Raw genomic sequence first — 24,012 nt, 5'->3', positions numbered from 1 at the left:
ATGCGAACTGTTCGTCCTATAATTTGTTTTAAATATTTCTGATGATTAAACGTTATAACTTAAGCTTCCTGAGAAACATTATATTTAGTGATTTTTAATTACCAATCTTCTCGGCGAAGTTCAAAACTGTCTCCCGTGATTAGCGCCGAGGTTTAGCTGAAACTAAAAGGCAGTTTTTCTTTTTGCTGATTAAGAATTTAGACTCTTGAAAACGGGATTTAAACTTAATTAGGGGAAGTCGGAATTATCTTTAGAAGGAAAGAATCTATGTATTTTAAATATGTCACATGTTACTCAAGGTACACAGGAAAAGATATAGAAGAAAATGAAAAGGTTTGTGATACCTTGGATGTGGAGGAAGAGTTTTTTTGTGAGGAGGAATTAGCAGCAGTACGAAAAGGATTAAAAAATAATAAGGCTCCAGGTGCTGATAGGGTGGTAAATAAGTTTATTAAATACGGTAGCTCTGAGGTTAGAAATAAGCTACTGAAGATTATGAATATGATTTTTGAAAAAGGGAAAGTGCCTTACGATTTTTAGAAAAACCTTATTTAAGCCACTTTATAAGAAAGGTGATAAAAGTGAGTGTGGTAATTATCGAGGCATTAGTCTAGTCTCTGTAGGTAGCAAATTACTTAGTAATATGATACTTTTTAGACTGAGAGATGCTCTAGACAGATTTTCAAGAGAAGAACAATGTGGTTTTAGAAAAGGTAGATGATATGTCGACCGAATTCTCACTCTTAGGCTAATAATTGAGAAGTGTCTGAGTTTTCAAACACCTTGGGTCCTCAGTTTTATAGATTATGGGCAAGTGTTCGATTCTGTTGATAGAAGAGCTATAGTAAAGATCTTATCCTTGTATGGTATACCAGACAAATACATTAAAGTGATTAGTGTTATGTACGAGAATAAAACTGCTGCGGTTAAGGTAGGAAATGAAGTTAGCAGCTGATTTTGCATTAAATCAGAAGTTGAGTAGGGTTGTGTTCTATCCCCCTCTATATGGATTATTTTGATGAATTTTGTTTTAAGGAGCACAGGAAAGGCAATGGGAGACCACGGAATCAAATGGGGAGGAAAAAGTCTCCTGGACTTAGATTATGCTGATGATTTAAGCATCCTAGATGAACGTGTGAGCAAAATGAATGAAGTTTTAGAGGTTTTGTGAGTTCAGGGTGCTAGAATTGGTTTGAAAATTAATGTTAGGAAATTAAAATTAAGGCTAATTAAAGGAAAATTAAAATTAAGTCACTAAGGCTAGGAATAAGCGGAGATGAAAAACTTTGGGTAATGAAAAAATTGATCAGGTGGGCAGCATCACTTACCTTGATAGTATTATTAGTAAAGATGATGGGAGCAGTGAAGATGTTAAAAGTAGTATAGCTAAGGCTCAGGTTGTTTTTTCACAGTTAAAAATAGTTTGGAAGAATAGGAAGATAAGTCTGCAAACCAAGATTAGAATATTAGAAGCTACAGTGACGACAGTGGTCAAATATAGCTCTGAAGCATGGACGCTCTGAAAAGCGGATAAAGATTTGCTAGATGTTCTCCAGAGAAATTGCTTAAGGATTGTTCTGGGTACCCAGCTGACTGACCGTATTTCAAACAGTAGGCTATACGAAAAATGTGGTTCAATACTGCTCTCAAGGGCTATGATGAAAGAAAGGTTGAGGTGGCTAGGGCACGTTGTGCAGATGAAGGATGACATATTACCAAAGATTGTTGTTTTCCGCCAACCGTCTAGGGCTAAACAGAAAGCAGGTCGTCCTCGTCTGGGGTGGGAGGACGTCATAAAGAAAGATATAAAGAAAATAGGAACTTCGTGGGAGTTGTAAAAAGGGAGGCTTTGAATAGATTGGGATGGAGGAGGAGCGTGCGTAGCTATGTTAGCCTCAGGTGGCTTGGTGCTGCGGTGAGTTGTTAGTAGTAGTAGGGTGTTAGTGCAATAAAACCTACTTACGTGTATCCATTTTCTTTAAACAGACATGAGGTCTATAACTCCTAGCTTCAAAATATTCAAATGTAATTTCGAGTCTAGGGATTCTAAAGTAGATCATCAGCTTGTAAATCAACCTCTGATATAGACGAGTCATTTGTAAAAAAAAAACGCTCTTGTAGAAAATAAGTAGGACAAATGATAGGTGAAAAAGTACCATTTTTCACCCATCAAATGTAAGGTCATAAATGTAGGGCACCCTTAAGATAAAAATGAACAAAGCTTCAATTATGTATCTGCGTTCCTTAAACAGACAGAAGGGATAAATCTTCAAGTTTTGACTTATTCAATCTCACTTTTCGGCTCTTTCTTTTCCAGCGAGACTTTCTTTGGATTTTTTTCATCTAATTAAAAGCAGTAGGGACAGCATCGGGTACAAATGACCATCCACTTAGCCTACATATCCTGGGAAAAATCATGCAGCTCTCCCATTCTTCACTCCAACCCCCCCCTAATTTGCAAATATATAGCCTAAATTATACTTTTCAAATGCATTTTGCTGCCTGTCACTGTTTTCTAGTCCTTGTTTTGTCACAGTAGATTGAATTTACAGCTACATGGGTTAAAAACAAGAGACAGATTGGCAGAAAAAAATCGGAAATATGAAATTTCAGCTATAGATTTGCACATTAGGAGGGTTGGGGGTAAAGTAGAGCAGTGTTGCAGGCAAAATGTGCTAGCTACAATTATTCTGGATAGTATGTTTTGGAATAAAATATTGTTCTTTATAAGTTTATGGAATACAGTATTTCAAATATTTTTTGGAGGGGAGAGGGTTAGGCAAAGGAGGGCCAGTGCTTACCTCCCATATGTTTTGGAAAGTAATTGTAATTTATGATATGGAAGAATTCCTCTGAAGATTTTCCAAAGTATACCTCAGAAGTTTTTTGGGTAAGTTTGGGAAGCACTTGATGCCAAAACTGCTTCCACAAACTTGCTAAAATATATTAATTCTGTGACACACCTACAAAATAAATTCTTACCATTTTTGGATCATAAGTCATAACGATGGAATCTACAAAGTTAAACAAATCAATTCACTGGCTTGTAGTCCGGTATCGTTGTTGATTATTAACGTCTCCTCTAGAAACCAACTTATGTTGAGACGATCTTCTTTGTTCCACACTTTTCTCTATTTCTTGATAGGGTAATCTGAAACGAACTTCATAATTTGTTTTTTCTAATTTTTTCAAATAATTTGAGACAACGTTATCATACCACTTTGAATACCATCAGCAGCATTTTTTTTTTTTTTTTTTTTTTTTTTTTTTTTTTTTACAAACAATAATACAGATTTCTCAAGGATTTTCTCAAATCCTTTCTAAGTCTCTCATAAAAACAACACTCAATTAGAGAGTGGTGTATAGTCTAATTCTGCAAATTACAAGCTCTACAAACAGGGCTATCAATTTTGCCAATCCTAAATAGCCTAGCATTAGTACTTACATGACCTGATCGAAAACGGAATAACAAACTACAATCTCTCTTATCCAGCTTAATATAAATTTTAATATCAAAGTAGTTGTGTTTTTTCTGGGCTACAAGCTAATTGTGCATTAAATCCTTCAAAATTCCAAATCTCCTTTGTCTCAATCCTCCTCTGATTGATCTCAATTCCTTGTATGCATCTCCCTCTACACAATTAAGGGGTTGTGTTGCTGCTATTTTTGCATGTCTATCAGCCAATTCGTTGCCTTGTATACCTACATGTGCTTGTGTCCATAATAGCTGAATTTCAATTCCTTTTTGGAGCAATTGAAGAAGTGTGTTGTAACAACTGTTGACTTCGCGGTTTTGGCTTGAAAAGAAATTTTTTAAGCTAAGTATAGCAGCTTTTGAGTCACTACAGATAGCAAATTTTCTATTTTCTTTGTCCTTTATTGTGGTCTTATGGATTAAATCTAGTGCTATATCTACTGCTTTAATTTCTGCTTCCAAGACTGTTGAGTAGCGTCCTAGAGATCTGGATGCCACTAGCTTCTTCTGAGGAACAACAACTGCAGTTCTCACTCCTTTTCCTTCTATTTTGGATCCATCAGTATATAATAGATAGAAATTTTGAATTTTTTCTGTGATAAGTTTAATAAATTCAATTTTTTTGGATAATGGATTTCTTTTATTTTTGTATTTCTTCTATGGTACAAAGTATTTGCATCAACAGCCGAGGTGGGGTTTCAAGAGGTTTCTTATATTGTAACATTTTAGTAATAGAGAAATTCAAACCTTCTTCTCTCATCAGTGCTTCTGCTTTCTCAGGTGGGTTTAAATGTTTGCTTAGTTCATTTGGATTCATGGTGTGGAATAGTCCACGTTTGACAATATGTTGATTGGGTGATTCCCATCTGATGTCCATAGTTTTTGAATTTATTTTAGGAATAGTACATCTTGATAGTTTTCTTGTTGACAGTTTTTCTATACCAGATTCAATTAATAAGAAGGGAATTCGCGTGGTCTGTTTTGCTCCACAAGCAATCCTTAAAGCTGTGTTTTGTATAACTTCTAGCTTATTTACCTGACCTTCATTTGCACTGCCATATATAGTGCCCCATATTCAATTTTTGGCCGTATTTACTTAATATAAAATTCTCTCATTACTGCTGGATTAGCTCCATACCTTCCTCCTCCCGTCATTTTCATAAGATTTACCTTTTTAAGTCATGACAGTTTCGGATTTTCAATATGTTTGGCAAATCTCATCTTACTGTCCAGTATTATCCTTTGTATTCTTCTACTATTTCTATATTTTCTCCATAAAATTTCAAAACAGGTGGTCTGGTATTTTTCCTCTGTGTTATAACCATGGCTTTTGCTTTGGATAGTTGAAATATTATATCTAGAGTACTTGCCCATGTTTCTATTTGGAGAAGTATTTGTTGAGCTTCTTTTTCAGCTTCCTCTAAGGTATCCTGGACAGTCCAAGTCTTGTTGTTGTCAGCAAAAATGCAGCCATTACATGCATCATCTTTAATAGGGATGTCATGTTTACTTATGTTATAATAATCTGGACCAAGGACACTTCCCTGTGGAACTCCTCTTTTAATTTGAACCTTGTTTTCTGATTTTGACTCTCCAAGAAGTATAGCAACTTCTCTGCCAGACATATATTCTATTGAAAACTTCAACAGTGTGCCATGGATGTTTGCTTTTACAAGTCCATTTAATATTTGTTGGTGTACAATGTTGTCAAATGCACCTTTCATATCTATAAATATAAGGATCATGACTTTCCCGTTATTTAATGCATAAAGTGAATCTCTCAAAATACTTAAAAGACCCTCAGTTGTGCTTCTACCTTGCCGGAATCCATTTTGAATATCCCGAAGAATTTGCGTTTTTTCCACTGTGTAAACCAATCTTTTTTTTGACCAGCCGTTCATAGATCTTTCCTACAACTGGCAGTAATGTTATAAATCGGTGATTCTCCACTAAATTGTTTTTACCAGGTTTTGGTGACATTTAGGCTATGCCTTTTTCCAGCAGTCTGGAAATCTTCCCTTTTCCCATATTATGTTAATAATTTTTAATAATTCCTGTCTCCATCTAGTTGGAAGATTTTTCAATAATGTTGGGTTGATTCTATTAGGTCCTGGGGCTGTTTCTGGTAATTTATTTAACACAGCTTCTAGTTCGACACCTGTGAAAGGCAAGTTACATGGTTCATTACTTTCTTCCTCAGTTAGTTTTCTGGCTTTAGCAAATACTTTAGAGTGTAGGACTGTCTTTATAAATGGATCCTCTTTGCCTATGGTCTGTCTTAGGTGCCTAACTCCTGCTTCAGTTTTTTTCCCGTCATTAATTGTTAGATCTCTATAAAAATTGCAGTGGGGTGTTTGGATTTGGAGGGTTATTTCTACTACCCATTCTTTTTATAAATTTGTATACTTTCCCTTATGAATCTCTAAAATTTAACTCTCTACAAACTTTTTCCATGAATCACTTTGAGCATTACTTGTGGCTCTTGCAAATTTTGCTTTGGCTTGCTTTAGCTTAATGTAATTATCTCTAGATAGAACCTTATTGTAGTTGTTTGCTGCCCTATTCATTGCTTTCTTGGTATTTTCACATTCAGAATTCTACCATATAGGCTCTCTGTGGCTATTCTTCCTTATTTTGCTCTGTTGGATAATTTGTTCTGCTGTCTCTAGCAGGAGCTGTTGGGATTTACAAATTTTATCCTCTTTGTTTTCAAAAGAGTTCAGTTCTTTCTCCAGTTCAATAGATCCCAGACATGTTCTGTACTCTTTCCAATTAGCTTTTTTGAATATGAACCTTGCCTGGTTACAAATTTTTGGGCTTTCAATTCTGCCTTCCATATCCACAATCACAGGTAAGTGGTCACTGAAGAGGTTAGCTGTATTTTTTGCCATTCTACCAGATGTAAAGGCTAAATCAATAGTGGAATATGAGCCCCTGTGTGGATTTGCCCTAGTGGGTAACAGATATGGTGTTAATAGAATTACTTCATCTTGTTATCCAGGATCTTCTCCAGTGCACTTCCACTACCTTTTTTATTTCCACAACCACACCAAATATCAGAATGAGCATTAAAATCACCTACTATTAAAAATTCTTCTGTTGGTTTTAAAGCATTTTTTTTTACTAAATCAAATACAGTTTCCAAATCCACATTGCTTCCTTCTGGGTTATACACAGTAGCTAATATCAATGCTGGTTTTCTATTTCTATAAACTCTACACAATAAAACTTCCACCTTCTGATTCAACACTGATCCAATGTCAAACACCTGATGGTACACTGACTTTTTAATGGTTGTAATCAATCCACCTCTTCTACCTTCATGTCGGTCCTTTCTGATTACATAGAAATCTTTCATTATACATGTGTCTCCGCTTGTCAGCCATGTCCCTTGGAGGCAGATAATATCAATTTCTTTATTCCTTGCAAAGCTCTCAATTAACTCTTTTTTGACTCTTTTGATTGATTGGGTATTGAATGATAAAACTCTCATTTAAGGGGCCATGTTGATTAGCTTTAAAATTTCCCTTGATTCTAGTTTCTCATTGAATAGTGTTTTCATATGAGAGCATAACTTCTGGACCCTTTCTTGTAATTCCAAGTCCCTCAAGTCAACCACTTCTGGTGCACTTGAGACAAAAATCACTAGTTTTGTCAGAATGTTTTTTTGGAGTTTTGTTTTGTTCATTGATTTCCAAGGCCTGTTTCTTATTTAATGCACTTGCATAGCACCTATATGCTACGACAGCCCTATTGAAACCAATATTTTTTTCTTGAGATAATCTTAAAATGTTTTTATTTTCATCTACACAAGCCAGAACTAGAAGAATGGTTACCCCTGCAGTTTACACAGCTATACTTTTGAAATTTTTCTTCTTTTTCTGTTACTTTCTTGAGTTCACAATCTTTTGACTGGTGGGGACCTGCAAACCTGAGACAAACTGGTTGTGGTGCCCTGCATTGTGCCTGCATATGCCCATATTTTTGACACTGAAAGCACTGGATAATAGGTCTATTATCCTGGATAATAATTTAAATTCAAAATGTTCAGGTTTCAAGGCTTCTTTTAGGCTTAAGGTAGTTTCTCTTTCCATAGGTAAGGTTTTCGTTTCATATTTGCTAGACAAGGCAACTCTATTGTCAAATCTATCTAAAACCAGGATTCCCTTATTTTTTGGCTGGTACTTAGGAAGGGCTGTATAGTGACTTTTTGTGACTCTATTGTTTTCCTCAAGGAGGGTTGGGGATATAGCTCTTTTGGCTTGTTTTCATAAGTCATGAGATAGTCCTAGATAAGGAACGTTTATGATACCCTCCACTTCTTTAGGGTTTGCAATACCTAAATTCATAGTTTCATCAGAGGGAAGAGGTGGGTAATTTTCATCTATTGAATTCAAAACTTCAAATGAATGTAATGTAGGGACTGAAGCAATGAATCTATTTTGAGAGTGTGGTGAAATATAAATTTAATGCTGACTGTAGTGATTATTCTGGGGGGGGGCTAGAGTTGTGACATGTGGTGATTGTCTTGCCTGATTAAATCTTGGTTTCTGTTGTATAACATGCCCCTGATACTGTATACATGCCCCTGGTAGTATTTACAACGCTACCGCTCTGCCACATATATTATATGTGACCCCTTTCTGGAATTTATTGGCAAACCGTGAAAAGTATAAAATCCGCTCTGTATTTTTCCGTTTTGCAAAGTACCTACTAAAATTGCAACCTTGGACAAAAAATAGTTTCCTGATTCGGCGCTATAACCTAGCGGACCCAAATCTAGCAGTTGAGACACTTATTAGCCCGCAAAAAACAAAACCAGCAATTCTAAAGCACGAGTGGGCAAGTTTACTTGTTTAATTTTCCCTTTTTTTTACCTTTTTATTTTTTTATTTTTTTTTTTTTTTTTTTTTTTTTTTTTTTTTTTTCCTTTCAAAAGTTGTTGTCTTTGTTGCTATTTTCAAAGAAGTTGTTGTTTCTGTTGTTATCTTTGAGTATGCTATCTTTCAGTTTCCACTTTTCGTACTACTTTGTATACTATTTAAGAAGTTGTTGCTTTTGTTGTTATTATTATCGTTTTGTTTCCTCTTTTCGTATTTTTGTATACTCTGTCATTGTACATTTATTGTATACAACGGGTTTTCAATATATATTATATATTATATTATTATTATTATAGCTTGAGATAAGGCACTACTTGTGGAATAAATGATATATACATGGGGGCCTGCCCTTGTTCTTTATTCAGACTAACTACATTTGGCCTCACCATCACTCCAGGGGAGTGATATGGATCCCAATTTACCTGCATCCCAGGTAAAACACACCCCTTAACCCCAAACAAAATAAAAAATATCAGACCCTCAAATATAAATTTTATACAACGCTGAGCCGTTTCCTTCAAGTCCGCGGTAGTTCTTTTTGAATTGTTTTGGATTTTAAATTATGGCACTCAGAAACAAAGCTAAAGTAGTGAAACGGAGTATGAGGCTCATTTCGTCGTACTAAGAATGACGTACTAAGAACGAAGAACGGGACGGCTTACAGAACGGCTCGACAGAACGGCTTATAAGCGCAAAAAAAACCGAACGGCGAAAACGAACGGCTTATGGTTCATTTACACATTGCGGAAATTCATTATAACTTTGGTTCAAGGCTATACCCAGCTTCTATGATCCTGCGCACCCAGGCTATAAGAAAACTAAAAAAACGGTGTCATTTGGCTCTCTATTGCTCAACAGCTTTCAGAAGAGGGTAAGAACATAGGTCATGTTGTTGCAATAATTTAAAATCTTTGCCTTAAAACGCAGCGTTATTTTAGCCATAGTTCGAACAGAAACGGACGGATTTCCGCAGGGATTTCCGCAATGTGTAAACGACCCTTCATTTGTAAAACTGAGGATTGGATTTCCATAGAATGAGGAATGACGAAAATGAACACAGCTACTGAAATGAGATGAGCGCTCAACGCGCGAATTTTTGAAGTTCAAAAGAGGGAATTTTTGATTAGGCCTACTAATATGGTACGTTCTTGTGATTTCACTTTATAACCTTGAAGCAGAAGGCGGTAGTTCAGGACAGCAGTCTAGAAGTACCACTCTTCTGAAGAAAATGTCTTAACAAAGTAGGAGAAGTAGGCCTACTAGGCTATTATATTTTGTGCCTTTTCCAAATATTGTGGTTGCTTTTTATGACAATGCAACTCTCCCTGAAGGTCACAAACATTAGCCCTAGGATGTGTAAAAGAACTTAAAAAGCAATGAAATTCTTACTTCACAACATGTAGCATGTTTCTTATAATCAGGTTATAGCCTACTCAGACCTATCATGTTTCCCATTTCTTTTATTTTTATCCACTTTTTTAAATCCTTTAAAATAATCTTTTGGTGAATTTTGAACTTCACAGATATAACAAAGAACCATAGCCTACTGTAAAGTTCTATGAAATCATATTATTGAGTTAGGACAAAAGTGAATACACCATTTGATGCCTTTTTTATGCTGATTACGAATGTAATAAGCATTTCTATCAGAAATGAGTTTCAGCCCCCCCCCCTATAGAGGCCAATTCAGGGTTAGGGTAGGTATAGCCTACATAGGGGGGGGGCTGAAATTCATGTCTGATAGAAATGCTGATTATATTCATAATCAGCATAAAAAAAAGATGGTAAAATTCTACTTTAGCTACTTTTGGTTATCTTGGAAGAAGGCTAGGTTAGTAAGAAGTAGAAGGAATGGTGTATTCACTTTATTCCTAACTCAATAATATGATTTTGTAGAACTTTACCTAGCCTACAATGTATGACTAGATTGGATTAATGTAAAAATAGGCTTGGCTATATTAGCCCATTAATATTATTAGGGTTATCTATGGGAACATCAAGGGAGGGGGGAGTGTAGCCTATTGGCAGGGTAATGGCTATTATAACCTTGATAAAGTTAACAGTAAATATTTCACATATCATATTATTGACTTACAAATAAATTAAACATACCACTTGATGCCTTTTTTATGCTCCTTCCAAATATAATAATCATTTTTGTTGGAAATGAATTTTAATCCCACCCCTATATATATATCAATTCAGGGTATATATTTGCACATTAGAGGGGAGGGGGGTAAATTTTATTTATGATATAAATGGGAGGTAAGTTTAAACTTTACCCCCACCCCCTAATGTTCAAATATATACCCTGAATTGGTATATATAGGGGTGAGGGTAAAATTCATTTCTGATAAAAATGAATATTATATTTGGAAAGAGCATGAAAAAAGACATTGAGTAGTATGTTTACTTTATTTGTAAGTCAATAATATGAACAGCAAAAAAATTACCAAGTTAACACCCCCAGCAAGTCTCTACAGGAGGTTCAACCCCTCCTTATCTTGCTGGTCAATGTGATTTAAGGCAATTGTTGAAAATGAGCATAAAAAAGAAATCTGTTGCTACTACTTTTTTTTTTATTAAGTTATTTTCTGAAGAAGAGTAGTTCCTTGGAATAGGGCTACTTTGATGCAGAAAAAGCATATTTTTGTTATGTATTCTTATTTGAAATTACTAGGCTATAGGCTATTAAAAAGTAACAGTTATTAAAACCAAGGGACAGGTCTACAGGTCCAAATCATTGCCTTAATTTGTACTTTAAAACAAATTAAGATCCTTCTGAATCTGTGAATCAGTTCATAGTTGTGGGTGTGGTTTATCAAACATCCCAATGGTTCCACTGGCAGATAGGACAGGCTCTCCCCAAGATTTTTTCTGGTGCCCTCTGTGTTTTTTTTCTGTTTTCACTCTTCTTTATATAAACTTGTCAATTTGTTCAGTTATTAGTGCCCTTGTCCCCCCATATTTTGCTCTAGATCCACCCTCAACTGGTACTTCCAAGAACACCACTCTATTCAAAATCTATTAAATTCTTAAAAGCTTAATCATTGGTTGCTGAGATTGTTGTATCTAAGAGACTATTCCAGCAGTTGACTACACAGCAGGAGAAAAACTGTTGTTGATGTCAAGTTTTGATTGATGGCTTCAACAGCTTCTTTGAATGCCCCTCTTGTCAGCACCAATATTTTGGGAAGTTGACAAATGAATTAGGGGGCTTCTTGTGAAGTAAGCTCAAGTGCCATAAGCACCAGCGTAGATAATTTCAGCTCCTTGAAATGTTCATCAAAAGGCTTGTCTCTTATCTTTGTTACTGTCTTAGTAGCTCTCCTTTGCACCCCTTCCAGAAGCTGTATATCACCCTTGTATCTGGGTGATGCTATGCACTTTCAAAAGTCAAGTTCTGGCCTGGCAAGGGCCTTGTACAACTTCATGAAAACACAGGGAGATCTACTGGAAATCATTTCTTATATGATACATAATTGCAGTCAACTCACAGTTGACTGCACCAATAAACTTTTGAGTTGTCAGCACAGAGAGTGAGACAATTTATAGCCAGTTGAAAAATATAATTTATATAGATATTGAACACTAGGTCCTAAAACGCTACCCTGCAGGACACTGCTGATGACTCCACATCATTCAGAGAGGATTGGTTCTCCTTCATTAGTAAAAAGCCTTACTGTCTTTGTTCTCTCAGTAAAAAAAAAGCTAAGATCCAGCCCCCAAGGTGTGTATTAATTCCATATGAGATGAGGTCTATGACTGACTTACTTGACTTAAGTCCCATCCGTCCTTGAAGGTCGTTTTGGGACCTCTTCATTCACTATGTTATTGATGTGGCGTCTGTATGAGCATCTATCTTCAGTCAGGCATAGAAGTTGTGGCAGGTTGAGTGTAGAGAAGTTGTCTTTCCATCTCTTTGGGGGCCGACCTCTGGGGCAAGAACCATGCACACGACCATCAAAGACTATTTTCGGCAGACAAGAATTTTCCATATGCTGGATGTGGCCTAGCCACCTAAGTTGTTGCAGTTTTATTTTATCAAGTATGGTGTGTTTCATCTTGAGGCTTTCAATGATGAGGTCTATTAATAGGTGCAAGTATGGAACTTAATCCAATACTTTTGCAAGGTCAAAAATCAAGACATCCACAGGTAGGCCAATCAGGTCTGTTAATGCGTCACAAGTCTCCAGCTAATTTGTTCCTGCTGACTTTCCTGGTCGAAATCTATGTTGGCTTGGTGATAGTATTCCCTTAAGTTCAACATACTTCATGGCAAGGTCTTGAAGATTATTACTATTAAATAGAAAGTTAACCCTTTTAGTTTAACTCTGTTCAAAGTAGCCCCATAGAGAGAGCAATTTAGATGCTGGTTGAATTAACTACCTTTAAAATAAGGTGAATAATTGATACATAGCTTACAACAGGGGTTTTTTCTGAACATTTTGATAGTTAACAAGTAGGTATTCCCTAGAGAAATACTATGACTAAAAGGTAAAAAGAGATTAAATAACTCCCTGAATTTATCATAGAGGCTTAAAACAATCCTCTTGAGTTTATTTTTTAATAATGGTCATAATAGATACACAAAATTAAAGAAAAATGCTTATACCATATATTAAGTAACAAAATGTCAATAAAGTTATCACTTTTTACCTTAATATTTAACAATAAGAAAAGAGTAATTTTTGGACTATTTAATATATTGAACTAGTTAATAGTTGAAGCAGAACCTCACCATCACAAAAGTTCCAAAGCTGTCAGTAGCAGAATTCCAAAAGCTGCTGACAACTTGTGTTTTGACAGCTTTGCTTTGAGCAAAAAATATTTTTATACAGAAAATTTGCAGAAAAGTAAATAATGTAACTATAGCGTACAGTTAGAAATATCAATAGTTTTCTGAATCACAATTAACAATGTAATTTAATTCAGTGGCAAGCCATATACTTGCCATAAATATCATACTCCATAATTTTACTTGTACCATTTTATCAACAGTACTGTATCATATTTATATCCTTTTGGACCAAGTTACTTATAGTTCATTACCACAAACTGTTTGTCAATCTTCAAAAACAGATATCAGGTCAAAGAGTAAGAAATTAAGACCAACCATTTGTGAGTAGTCAAATTTATATAATGTACAACTGTAATTTGCATCATTACAAAATGTTGGCAAAAAATATATTTTATATTCTTGTTTTAAAAATAGATTAAAAAGTGCCAGATTACATGGTAATAGCATATATGTGTTTATTGTAAAACAGAATGAAAACAAAATTGTGTCTTGGCAATTCTAGCACTGTGAAAAATGCATATTTACAATTTTACAAAAAAAGAAGAAAAAATCAAAATAGCCCCCATTCCATGGTACTTTGAGACTTTTTTCTGGGCTAGTTTAGTTCTATAGCTTTTTCTTTGCCTACTCAATAAGCTTTTGAACTGGGGTAAACCATCACTTTTCATGTAATACTGTTTTTGGTTAGCTTAAGTTTTTTTTTTAAAAGGGGATATTACCAGATGCCTAATGAAAATAAAGAATAGCTAATAATAGAGAAAAAAAATCCTTAGCCAAAGAATACGCATAGAACATTTTCCCAGTCAAGCAGGTGGATGCTTAAATGACAGTAGGCATATACCAAACAATTTGTGGTTGATAATGTACTCTAAGTAAGGAGCAACTCAGCCCAATAATAACCAAAACTCTATAAAACAGGATGTTAATAACAATAGATACATCAAAAGAATTGGCTTTTTATACTGATTTAAAATATCTAAAAAAAAATTTAGTTCAGTGTTACCCATTAAAAGCCAAAAGCCTCAGAAATTTTATGTGATTTTAGAAGAAGGGGGAAACATCCCCAAAAATAAAGAAAGAATTGCATTCAGCATATCAGAGAACCCTAATGTAGAAGTTTCAAGCTCCTATCTGCAAAAATGGGGAATTTTGTTTTCGTTTTTTTTACCAGAAGAAAGATCACAGATGCCTGTTCAGTTTTTTTTCCAGGAGTCATTGTACAGAACTTATAGTCCTAAAAGACTGGTTTAGGGGTCATTCAGATGGAATTAAAAGCTGTCAATGCTATTAAAAGTTTTGTCACCTTTCTAACTTATCAAAAGGATTAGAGGGCAACTAGTCCCCCTCACATGCCCCCTTTTTCCCCCAAAGTCATCCTATCAAAATTTTGAGATAGACATTTTGTTCAGCATATTTGAAAGTTCAATTATTGTGTCTCTGGGGATGACATGACCCCCCCCCTCCTCAAAGCCTCTGAGGTAACAGCTCTTACCTGGATATATATATATATATATATATATATATATATATATATATATATATATATATATATATATATATATATATATATATATATATATATATATATATATTATATATATATATATATATATATATATATATATATATATATATATATATATATATATATATATATATATATATATATATGTATTGGGTATATACAGACATTTTTCAAGGGAGGGGGAATTTCTTGAAGAGTGGTTTTTGACAGGGAGAATTTTTTGTGGGGAAATCTATTTCAATGGTGACATCTTCAGAAAAAAAAAGTACAGTGGGGGGAATTGGCCAGAATTTTGCTGTGAAATTCTTTTTATTTGTCTTGCTTTTTCTTTAATGACTAAATTTTGCATTTGGAGATGTTCTGGGGAAGTTGTTTAGGGGAAATTTTTGTTACAGTTGGAATTATCAAGGGGTTTTTCCATTTGTGGGTGTGGCGGAGATTTTCTGTGGGAAAAATCCTTTATGGGGAAACTTTCCAAGGCAGAAATTTTTCATGGGAAAAGTTTCCATGGCAGAAACTTTCCATTGGTGGATACTTCCAGGAACAATTTTTCATGGAGTGGCAAATTCCCAGCATAATTTCAAAAAAGGTCAGAAATTAAACAAAAAAAATTTTTTTTTTTCAAATGAAAGTAGGCTAAGGGGAATTTTCCAGAATTGTCCAAGGGAATTTCCCAGGGAGAATTTTCAGTGAGGATGGAATTATCCAGGGGGGGGGGGGTATTTTATACAAGAGGAACTGTCCATGGTTGTTACTTGGTTTCAGTTTAAAAAACTTACTTTTTTTTATTTTAAAAGATAGATTAGTTCAGATTAATGGTGGCCAGATTACCCAAATAGTTTGCTAAATAATAAATGCACTCTATATATACATATTTATCAATACAGTTTCTTAACACACTATCTAGTTCTCAACGGACTTTCAAATTAGTTAACTAGGCTAGTTATACATTATTAAATTAGCCTTTAACTTAACCTACAAGTTGTGTTAAGATCTCATTTGTATATATACTCAAGCTTGAAGTATACTACTTGTCAGAAATTAAAGTAATCCTATACACACTTTAAAATTAACCCTACAGAGGCAATTGTTGTAAAAAAACAACACTGTACTTTTCGAGCTTGGACTGCCATCTTGCTGTAAAAAAATACTGCTTTTATCAACATCTTTCGATGGGGCTGAAAGATGGCAGTCGATTGATACCTTCGGGGAGCTGCTGTGTGACATGTGGCCTAAACAGTGAGTCACCAAACCAAAGGATAAGAAAAAAGAATGAAAAGGTAGGCAATTTCTAAGCTAGAAACTGGAAACAAAACAAAAAGGTGGGAGATTCCTTGCATGTCATATGCGTATAAAATATATACCGTTTAGAATTACTGTAGTTAAAATTCACGAAATGTGCAAGAATTTGGATCAGTAGCAAGATAAACTTCCTCCTGTTGTAAAAATACAACATCGGATGATCGTGGCTCAAAATTATGAAACAAACAACTAAATAAGAAAATAAAAAGGGTGAAGAAAACAATATAATTTTACATCAGCTATTATGTAGGAGGAGACCCTCCTACATAGTAGCTCAAACCACCCCTCAGGAATGGTGGATACAAGATTCGACCCGTCCTGAGTCATATCCATTCCAAGTTTCTTGAAGTCAGCCCCAAAGAACACCATTCAATTGACGAGCAAATGATTCCTTTCAAGGGGTGAAGCAACTTGAGACAACATCTACCAAAAAAGCCGACGAAGTGGGGAATAAAAGTGTTCACAAGAGCCGGTGTGTCAGGTTTTGTATATGATTTTGAAGTTTACCAAGGTAAGGGCACTCTTGTTGAAGATGACATAGAGCCAGATCTTAGAGTCGGAGGCAACATAGTTTTACGTCTGATGAGTACCTTGCCAGAGAAAATGAACTACAAGATTTACTTTAACAACTGGTTTTCGAGCTTGAAACTAATGAGTTTGCTCAAAATTAAAGGATTCCCTTGTATTGGTACGTTGAACAAAGCGCGACTGAAGGGCTGCCCGCTACTCACAGATGGTGAAATGAAGAAACGAGAGAGAGGAACGTCAGATTACAGGAATGACATTCATTCTGGCGTTATTGTAGTGAAATGGTTAGATAACAACACGGTTTTCTTGGCTTCAAAATATGCAGGAATAACGCCACAGGATACGTGCAGACGCTGGAACGTTAAGGATAAATCCAGGGTTGAAGTTTCAAGGCCAGCCATTGTTTATGAGTACAACCTTCATATGGTTGGCGTAGATTTAGCATACATGCTGGCGGAGATGTGCCGAACTCATCTTTGGACACAAAAATGATATATGAGAATCTTCTGGTGTCTCATTGACACAGCAGTCTGCAATAGCTGGCTTCTTTTCAGGTCAGGCGTCAAAGCACTGACTTCAAGGACAGACGAACCGTTGATCTTGAGAGCCTTCAGGTCTGAAGTTGCTGCAGGGTTGTATGCCTTGGCGCTCGTGATGCCCCAACGTAAACGTGCTAGACCATCCGCAGATGTTGAAGCAAGTCCCAGCCCCATTCGAAGTCGCAATCGAATCCGACCGGCAATATCTGCTCAAGCCGATGGACTTGATCACTGGCCAAAAAAGACTGAAAAGCAGAGCCGCTGCAAAGAGTGCAAATCGGGATATACCACTTTTGAATGCGAAAAATGTGACCTTCCACTGTGCCTTACTGCCAAAAATAATTATTTTAAAGCCTTCCACACAAAGTGAAAATGCCCCATTTTTATATACTCGAGAGGCTAATGTCGTATTTTTACAACATGGTCTAAAATTGACAATTTTGAATAAATCATGCAAAAATAAAATTTTTCGTCAATAGTCTGACCTAGAGATTACATGGGAAGCGTTGAAGATTTTTCCTGGTATTCGTTCATATAGTGGCCTGTCAAGGGTTAACAAGGTAGTTAGCTATTAAAATCTTGGTTACATACAGGTTGGTTTGGTGTCTGTTCATCTTCTTTTTGCTTTGCCTTAGTTCTGTACATTATCTATACAGTTATTTTTGCCCTTGCTATTGCTGGTATCTTTGCAATATATTCTTTTTTGTCATTATCTTTGCTACTCATAATTTCATAATACATTGCAGTATTTTTTCTCAATCAGTTTGCTATTTTGTCTTGCTAAAGTTCAAATTTTGTTTCAATCCTTTAAGAATGACTCCCAAGTCACAAAAGCTGTTTAATTAGAATAAAAAGCTCTTTTAAAAGTACCATAAAGACTTAAGCATAAAGAGCGAGGTATTAACGAGGGGGTGACCCCCCTCATATTTGTAATAATTTCTGCTCGTTTTAAGTTTCAATGTTACTCCTTACTTTGAGTTGAAAAACATGTCTTTTATTTAGTTTCTGATCGTTTTTTAAGCAATGCTGGCAAATCTAGCTCCCCTCCACGGGATATTCCCCCATGATAAATTACTCCACAGAAAAATCCTCCCACATAACCCCCCCCCCCCCTTCTACCAGAAAAGCCCCACCCAAAAACGTCTGTTTGCTTCCCAATAATCAATACTATATGTAAAAAATGGGGAAGTTCATAACTTGCACCCCTTCCCCCAGGGACTGTAGGGTTAATTCATCCTTAAAGACATAGTTGTTAGGTTTTTTGACTGTGCTGAAAAAAATGGCTATCTCAAAATTTTACAGGGTGATTTTGGGGGACAAATGAGTATGAGAGGGGGGTTAGCTGCTCTCCAATATTTTTGGTCACTTAAAAACAGCACTAGAACTTTTGATGTCTGATCAAATGAGTCCTCTTGTAATTTTCTCCAGTCACTGGTTTGACATAATCCCCCCTGGGACAAAAAAAAGAGCATGCAGATGTGATGTTTCTTCTGACAAAAAGAAAAAAAAAAATGCAAAATTCCACATTTCTGTACATAGGAGCTTGAAACCTCTACAGTTGGGTTCTCTGAGCGCAAAAAAAAACAGAAAAAAAAGCATGCATCTGTGATGTTTCTTCTGACAAAAAATGCAAAATTCCACATTTTTGTACAGAGGAGCTCAAAACCTCTACAGTTGGGTTCTCTGGTATACTCAATCTGACGGTGTGGTTTTTATTAATATCACTTAATGTTTTGGTGGCGTTTCCCCTCTTTTTCAAACATTGGGCAAATTTTCTCAGGCTTGTAAATTTTGATGGGTAACATTAAATTTGATGAATTTTACGTATTTTGAATACGCATCAAAATTCAATTCTTTTGATGTATCTATTATTATCAAGACCCTGTCTTTTAGAGTTTTGGTTACTATTGAGCTGCATCACTCCTTACTTACAGTTTGTTACCACAAAGTGTTTAAAACAGATAGCCTACTATAGACACTCCTTTGGAAATTTTGTTTAACCAAGTTGATTCACTCAATGTTTGATTAAGTCACGTACAGTGATGTTTATTTTCGTGTTACCTATTATGGACAATGGTCAATATATAACACTCTTGTCTTAGTAGATGTATAAACGACTACATTAAATGCTAAACAATGGGATTTTTTCATCTCAAATTAATACCACAAAGACCAAAATTACTATCTGATGTTTCTTAAAACACAATAACAATGACAGACAGGGGTGGACTAAGTCTTAGGCTCGTGCCTAAGGCCTCCTACTTTTTGGGCCCAGAAAAATTAGGTTTTTAATTTTATAGTTTATTTTTATCTAACAGAAAAACTTGATATTCGTAATTATCTTGCTTCTTAGTCTTCTAAGGAAAAGTATCAGAAAACTTGAAAACTATGTTTCTACTTTGTCAACTAAATTCATTTTAAAGTTTTGAGTTACTTCAAATTTTCAAGTTTCTATGGGCAGTGAAGTTACATCATTGTTATTGGGGATATATATTGACTTGAATCTGAACTGTAGATGCCTATTATGATGTCTGAAGAAAAACATTCTTTTTTTGAATAGTATGCTCCTCAGAGGCTTTACTATTTTGTTCAGTTATTTCTTTTCTTCCAAATGTTCTTCTACTTACAACAGTAACTTAAACTTTTACTTGGCGTTTGTTATCTTAATGTAAATAGTCTGTCGTCAGCACTAAGGCCCCTATTGCCGCTTCGACACGTTTCCAGTCTAAAAGAAATCCTTCATTTTGGAGTTGCCAACTTTCTCAAGATTTTTTTTTTTATTCTCATTATTGATAAAGATAAATTTACTTATAAAATCACTTGAAAGCAAACAAAACGCTGTAATAAATCATCTCAAACGCTCCCTAAAAAGCTGAATATCTTGTATTATTACGTTTTTTTTTTATTTGAACTAACTTATGTTTACTGTTTAAGATATGTGAAAAAGAATAATTCCGACTATAGGAAGAAAAGACTCACAAGACAAGAAACATTACCAAGAATAGGTTACTATATAACGAAAACTTACCTATGCATTATTAGCGTCATTGATATTTGTAACTGTTGAATTTTGTTAATGATGTCTTGGGAAGTGGCATAAAGCTGATACAGGGCTATTCACCACATTTTACAAAAGAACCTTCAAAAGACTTCTAAATCATTTAAACCCTTCTCCAGCCCCTATTGCACTTTCTGGCTAAACGGCCATGACACGGAAATCAGTTGGACTTTGAAGTCTGATGTTGTGTCCTTTGCTCTGTTTTTCCATTTAGCCTTTTAAAGCCTTTAAGAAAAAGCTTATAGGGTATTTTAAGCTTGCTGGGTATTTTAGAAACACCAAGTTACGCATTTTAGAAAAGAACCATTAAAGACTAAGTCGTTTAGCCTTTTGAAGCTTTTATGAAGAACCTAGCTGTGTATTTTGAAACCATCAAGTTTACAGGTTTTAGAAAAGAGACTTTAAAGGCCCCTAAAAGACATTTGAGTCATTAAACAGGCTAAAAATTAGGGTAAATTTCGGGTAGTTCATGTTACTGACCTACGAATAAGGTGAACACACCACTTGATGCCCTATTATGCTCTTTCCGAATATAGTAATCACTTTACTCGGAAATTTAATTTTAGCCCATCACAGACCCTCAAAGATGATACCTTTTTCTTTTATTTTTTGGCTATATAAAAGGGTTAAAAACAACAATTTTTACTTTATTATATGCAGAGTAGTTGTAGTTGACACATTTATATTGTAGCTGCATTATACTTTATCCACACCCCCCTCATGTGCAAACATATATCCCGAATTATATACAGTAATTTGCATGTGTTTCTCGGCTATTGATTACGTCATAGTCGATTCAATTTACGAGTAAACCAATTTGAACAAGAGTAAAGCTACCAGCAGTATGTGTAACCGTTGTTTAAATAATAGAAAAAGGTTTCATCATCTTTGAGGTTTAGTAAAGAGCTTAAACAAGAATTTCCGAGTAAATCGATTATTATACTCGGAAAGAGCATAAAAAAAGGCATCGAGTAGTATTTTCACTTTATTCGTAGTTCAGTAATACAAACTGCCCTGAATTTACCAAAAGTAAAATATATATAAGAATCGATGTTAGGAAGTTAGGGAGTGGAAAAAACTCCCAGTACTAGCTTTAAGTAAAAAAAAACGAAGTTTGAGCTCTCTAGGCTTAGTAGAAAATGCTTTTATACTGACCTAAAAATATGGATTCTCTGAAAAATTAGACCAAACTAAATGTCAAACACCCCAGTGAGTAGGCATTCTGAAAAATGCTTTCAATCTCCATAGCGCACACATTTGTGTATAAAACGGCACCTTTAAAACTTCTCTTAAGAGAGAAAAGGTTAAAAACTTGAAAAGCAATCACGATTTTCTACATGTACAAGTTTGCCAATGACTAATTTAGATTGTTTATCCCGCCAATTCTGATCTTCTATGTTTACTATTACTTTTGCTTTCCTTTCTTTGTTTTAACAATGGATTAATACAAAAATACTTGTTTTGTGTCTATTTATCCATGCCTGCACACAGAGGGTAACATGGGCGCCCATAAAGGGGGTAGGGGATGGGGGCTGAATGATGCTGCCTTGTATTTTTATATTTTTGTTTTGAGATTTCTATCAAGCATTGGAAGTGCTGATTAGACTAGGTAAGCTCCCCTCTAAAATTCAGCTTTTGGGTGCCAATGGAGGGGAATGGGGTATCTAGGACGCTCTTCCCCCTGAGACTTCCATTGTACAGCTGGAAAATAGTGGTCTGAAAATGATTTGTTTCCAATTTGTCCCCCCCCCCCTGGAGAACAGTTCTCTGAGCCCATCTGTCCAAAATGAACTGATCCTATGTGCACCAGCCTATAATCACATATGATTTACATGTTTAATTCTGTTTTCTTGTAGGAAAAAGAAGAAATGCTTGAAAGTAATCAGAATGGCAACGAGGCAATCCCAAAGTCAGAAGAGGAGATAGGTGGTGAAGAAGCTGTAACTCCAAAAAGGCGTCAATCCAGGAAAAACACAAAAGAGCCGTTAAGAAAAAAAGTAAAAGTGGATGAGCCCCAAATTTCAGAGTATGAAAAGCTTATATTGAAGAATATAGAGGAGAGGAAAAAGTTGTTAGAGTAAGTTTATTTTAAAGGTTTTAACGCTTACAGAATGGTCATCATACCTATTGCTTAGATAAAACTTGAAATATAGATTTTGTTTCTGATGAGTTGATTGGGTTATAAAAATTTATCCAAATCTACGGATAGTGGAACAATCTAACTAATATCTCGTCAACATTAAATTAGAGGAATTTTGAATTTAAACCCAATACCAAAATTTTGGCATTATGAAAACCGAGTTTTGATATTTAAATACCAAAATTTTTTATTTAAAATTCAATTTTTATCTCGATTTGATTGGTTCCACTGAGTCACTCTGAGTCACAGAGAAACTGTCGCTGAGTCACAGAGAAATTGTCACTGAGTCACAGAGAAAGCAGAATGTTGATTGAGTGTAAAATTTTTCAACTTTTCTAGTTGTTTACAAATAAAACGTAATGAAAACATGGAAAAACGGCTGTGATATTTCAAATAAGGCGTGGAAAATAGCAAAAACCGTCAATGAATACCCGCGTTTTCAGCCTCACAGGGAAACTCTGTCCTATATATCCAATGCAGACAGTGTTGTCGGGGAAAACGTTCCCTTCATCGCGTTGGTTGATTGCAAAATGATTTTTTTATTCGATATTTATGAAGTTTTCTAATTAAATGGGTTCCAGTTTAATGCAAGTGCGATGTCTCAGAAACTGAAAAAGAAGTAGAAAAAACAACAGGAGGTTAAAATGTGAAAAAGGTCGTAATTAGACTTATGTGTTTGATGACTTACTGCAAAGAAAAAGCTAAATATAAGTGTATAAGAATTGTCAACATACTCAACATCTGAATAATCTCCAAAGAAGTAATGTTCTGTCTGAAAATTAGACATTCCAAGGTAATCTTAATAATAATAACAATAATAATAATTTATTGTTACCCTCTGTACACAACAAAAATGTACTAAAGAGGAGTGTAAGAAAATGAAAAGAAAAACACAATGGACACAGACAAAACTTACGCACAACTTCACTGATCAAATTCATGACTTTTTTATACCTCGTTGTAAGCTTGTCGCCATAATTTATGCATTCACCTATACATGTTCAGTCACACTCCTCAAGTCGTTTTTCAGTTCATTGATACTTGATTTATCAAAATAAGAACGTTGCCTATTTCTATTCTCTGAAACTTTATGGATATCAAAATCAATATGTCTACATACCAAAATTGAACAATAATCAGACCATGGGCGTAGGGAGGGCCATGGCCTACGCCCATGAATCAGACACATCATTCATAGAACATTAAACAATAATCAGACAGATCGCAAAAACTTTTACGAGCCACATTATTCCTATTCTTCATGTTAATATTAAAATCACCCGTCACAAAACAATGGGCCGAAGATGGTAGTTGCATCACCTGGGACTCCATATGGTCCATAAATTGTAACGAACTTGAAAGAGTTCTATATACAATTACTACATAAAATTTGTCCTTATTCATTTCAACCTGTAAAACCATACTCTCAAATACCATTTCAACAGATGTTGACAAATCATCTCTTACGTTAGAATGAATGCTTGACTTAACATATGCTGCAAGCCCACCATGTTGATGTATCATTCTATTTTTCTTAAAAAACGTACAACCATTATTGTGAAATAGAAAATCATTACGATCATTAGGCCAAATATCAGTCAATCCAATCATATTTATCTCACTCACATTATCACACAACTCAGAAATATACATAAAACTACTATTTAACCCTCGACAATTCACGTGCATAAACGTAGGTTTCCAAGTGTTATTAGGAGGAAATATATCAATGGGGAAAACATACCTTGCTGGTGGTCTCAG

General features: G+C 35.1%; 1 protein-coding gene across 2 annotated transcripts in view; it reads left to right on the top strand.

Moving 5' to 3' along the window:
- Positions 1–9,371: 9,371 nt before the first annotated feature.
- Positions 9,372–24,012, top strand: part of LOC148943436 (WD repeat-containing protein 76-like) — a 94,142-nt gene continuing 79,501 nt past the window's right edge. Inside the window, exons 1-2 of one of the 2 annotated variants that reach the window (XM_089101386.1) lie at positions 9,372–9,498; positions 21,968–22,188. In XM_089101386.1, coding sequence (XP_088957512.1) covers positions 9,496–9,498; positions 21,968–22,188 — 224 coding nt within the window. In that variant the 5' untranslated portion in view covers positions 9,372–9,495. The other variant, XM_089101387.1, reaches the window with a different exon arrangement.

This window comes from Artemia sp. Qi Xiang Cuo, chromosome 15 (genome assembly GCF_049724085.1).
Source record: "Artemia sp. Qi Xiang Cuo chromosome 15, ASM4972408v1, whole genome shotgun sequence".
Classification (NCBI taxonomy): domain Eukaryota; kingdom Metazoa; phylum Arthropoda; class Branchiopoda; order Anostraca; family Artemiidae; genus Artemia; species Artemia sp. Qi Xiang Cuo.
Note: the sequence above shows the minus strand (reverse complement) of the source record. Positions and strands in the feature narration are given on the sequence as shown.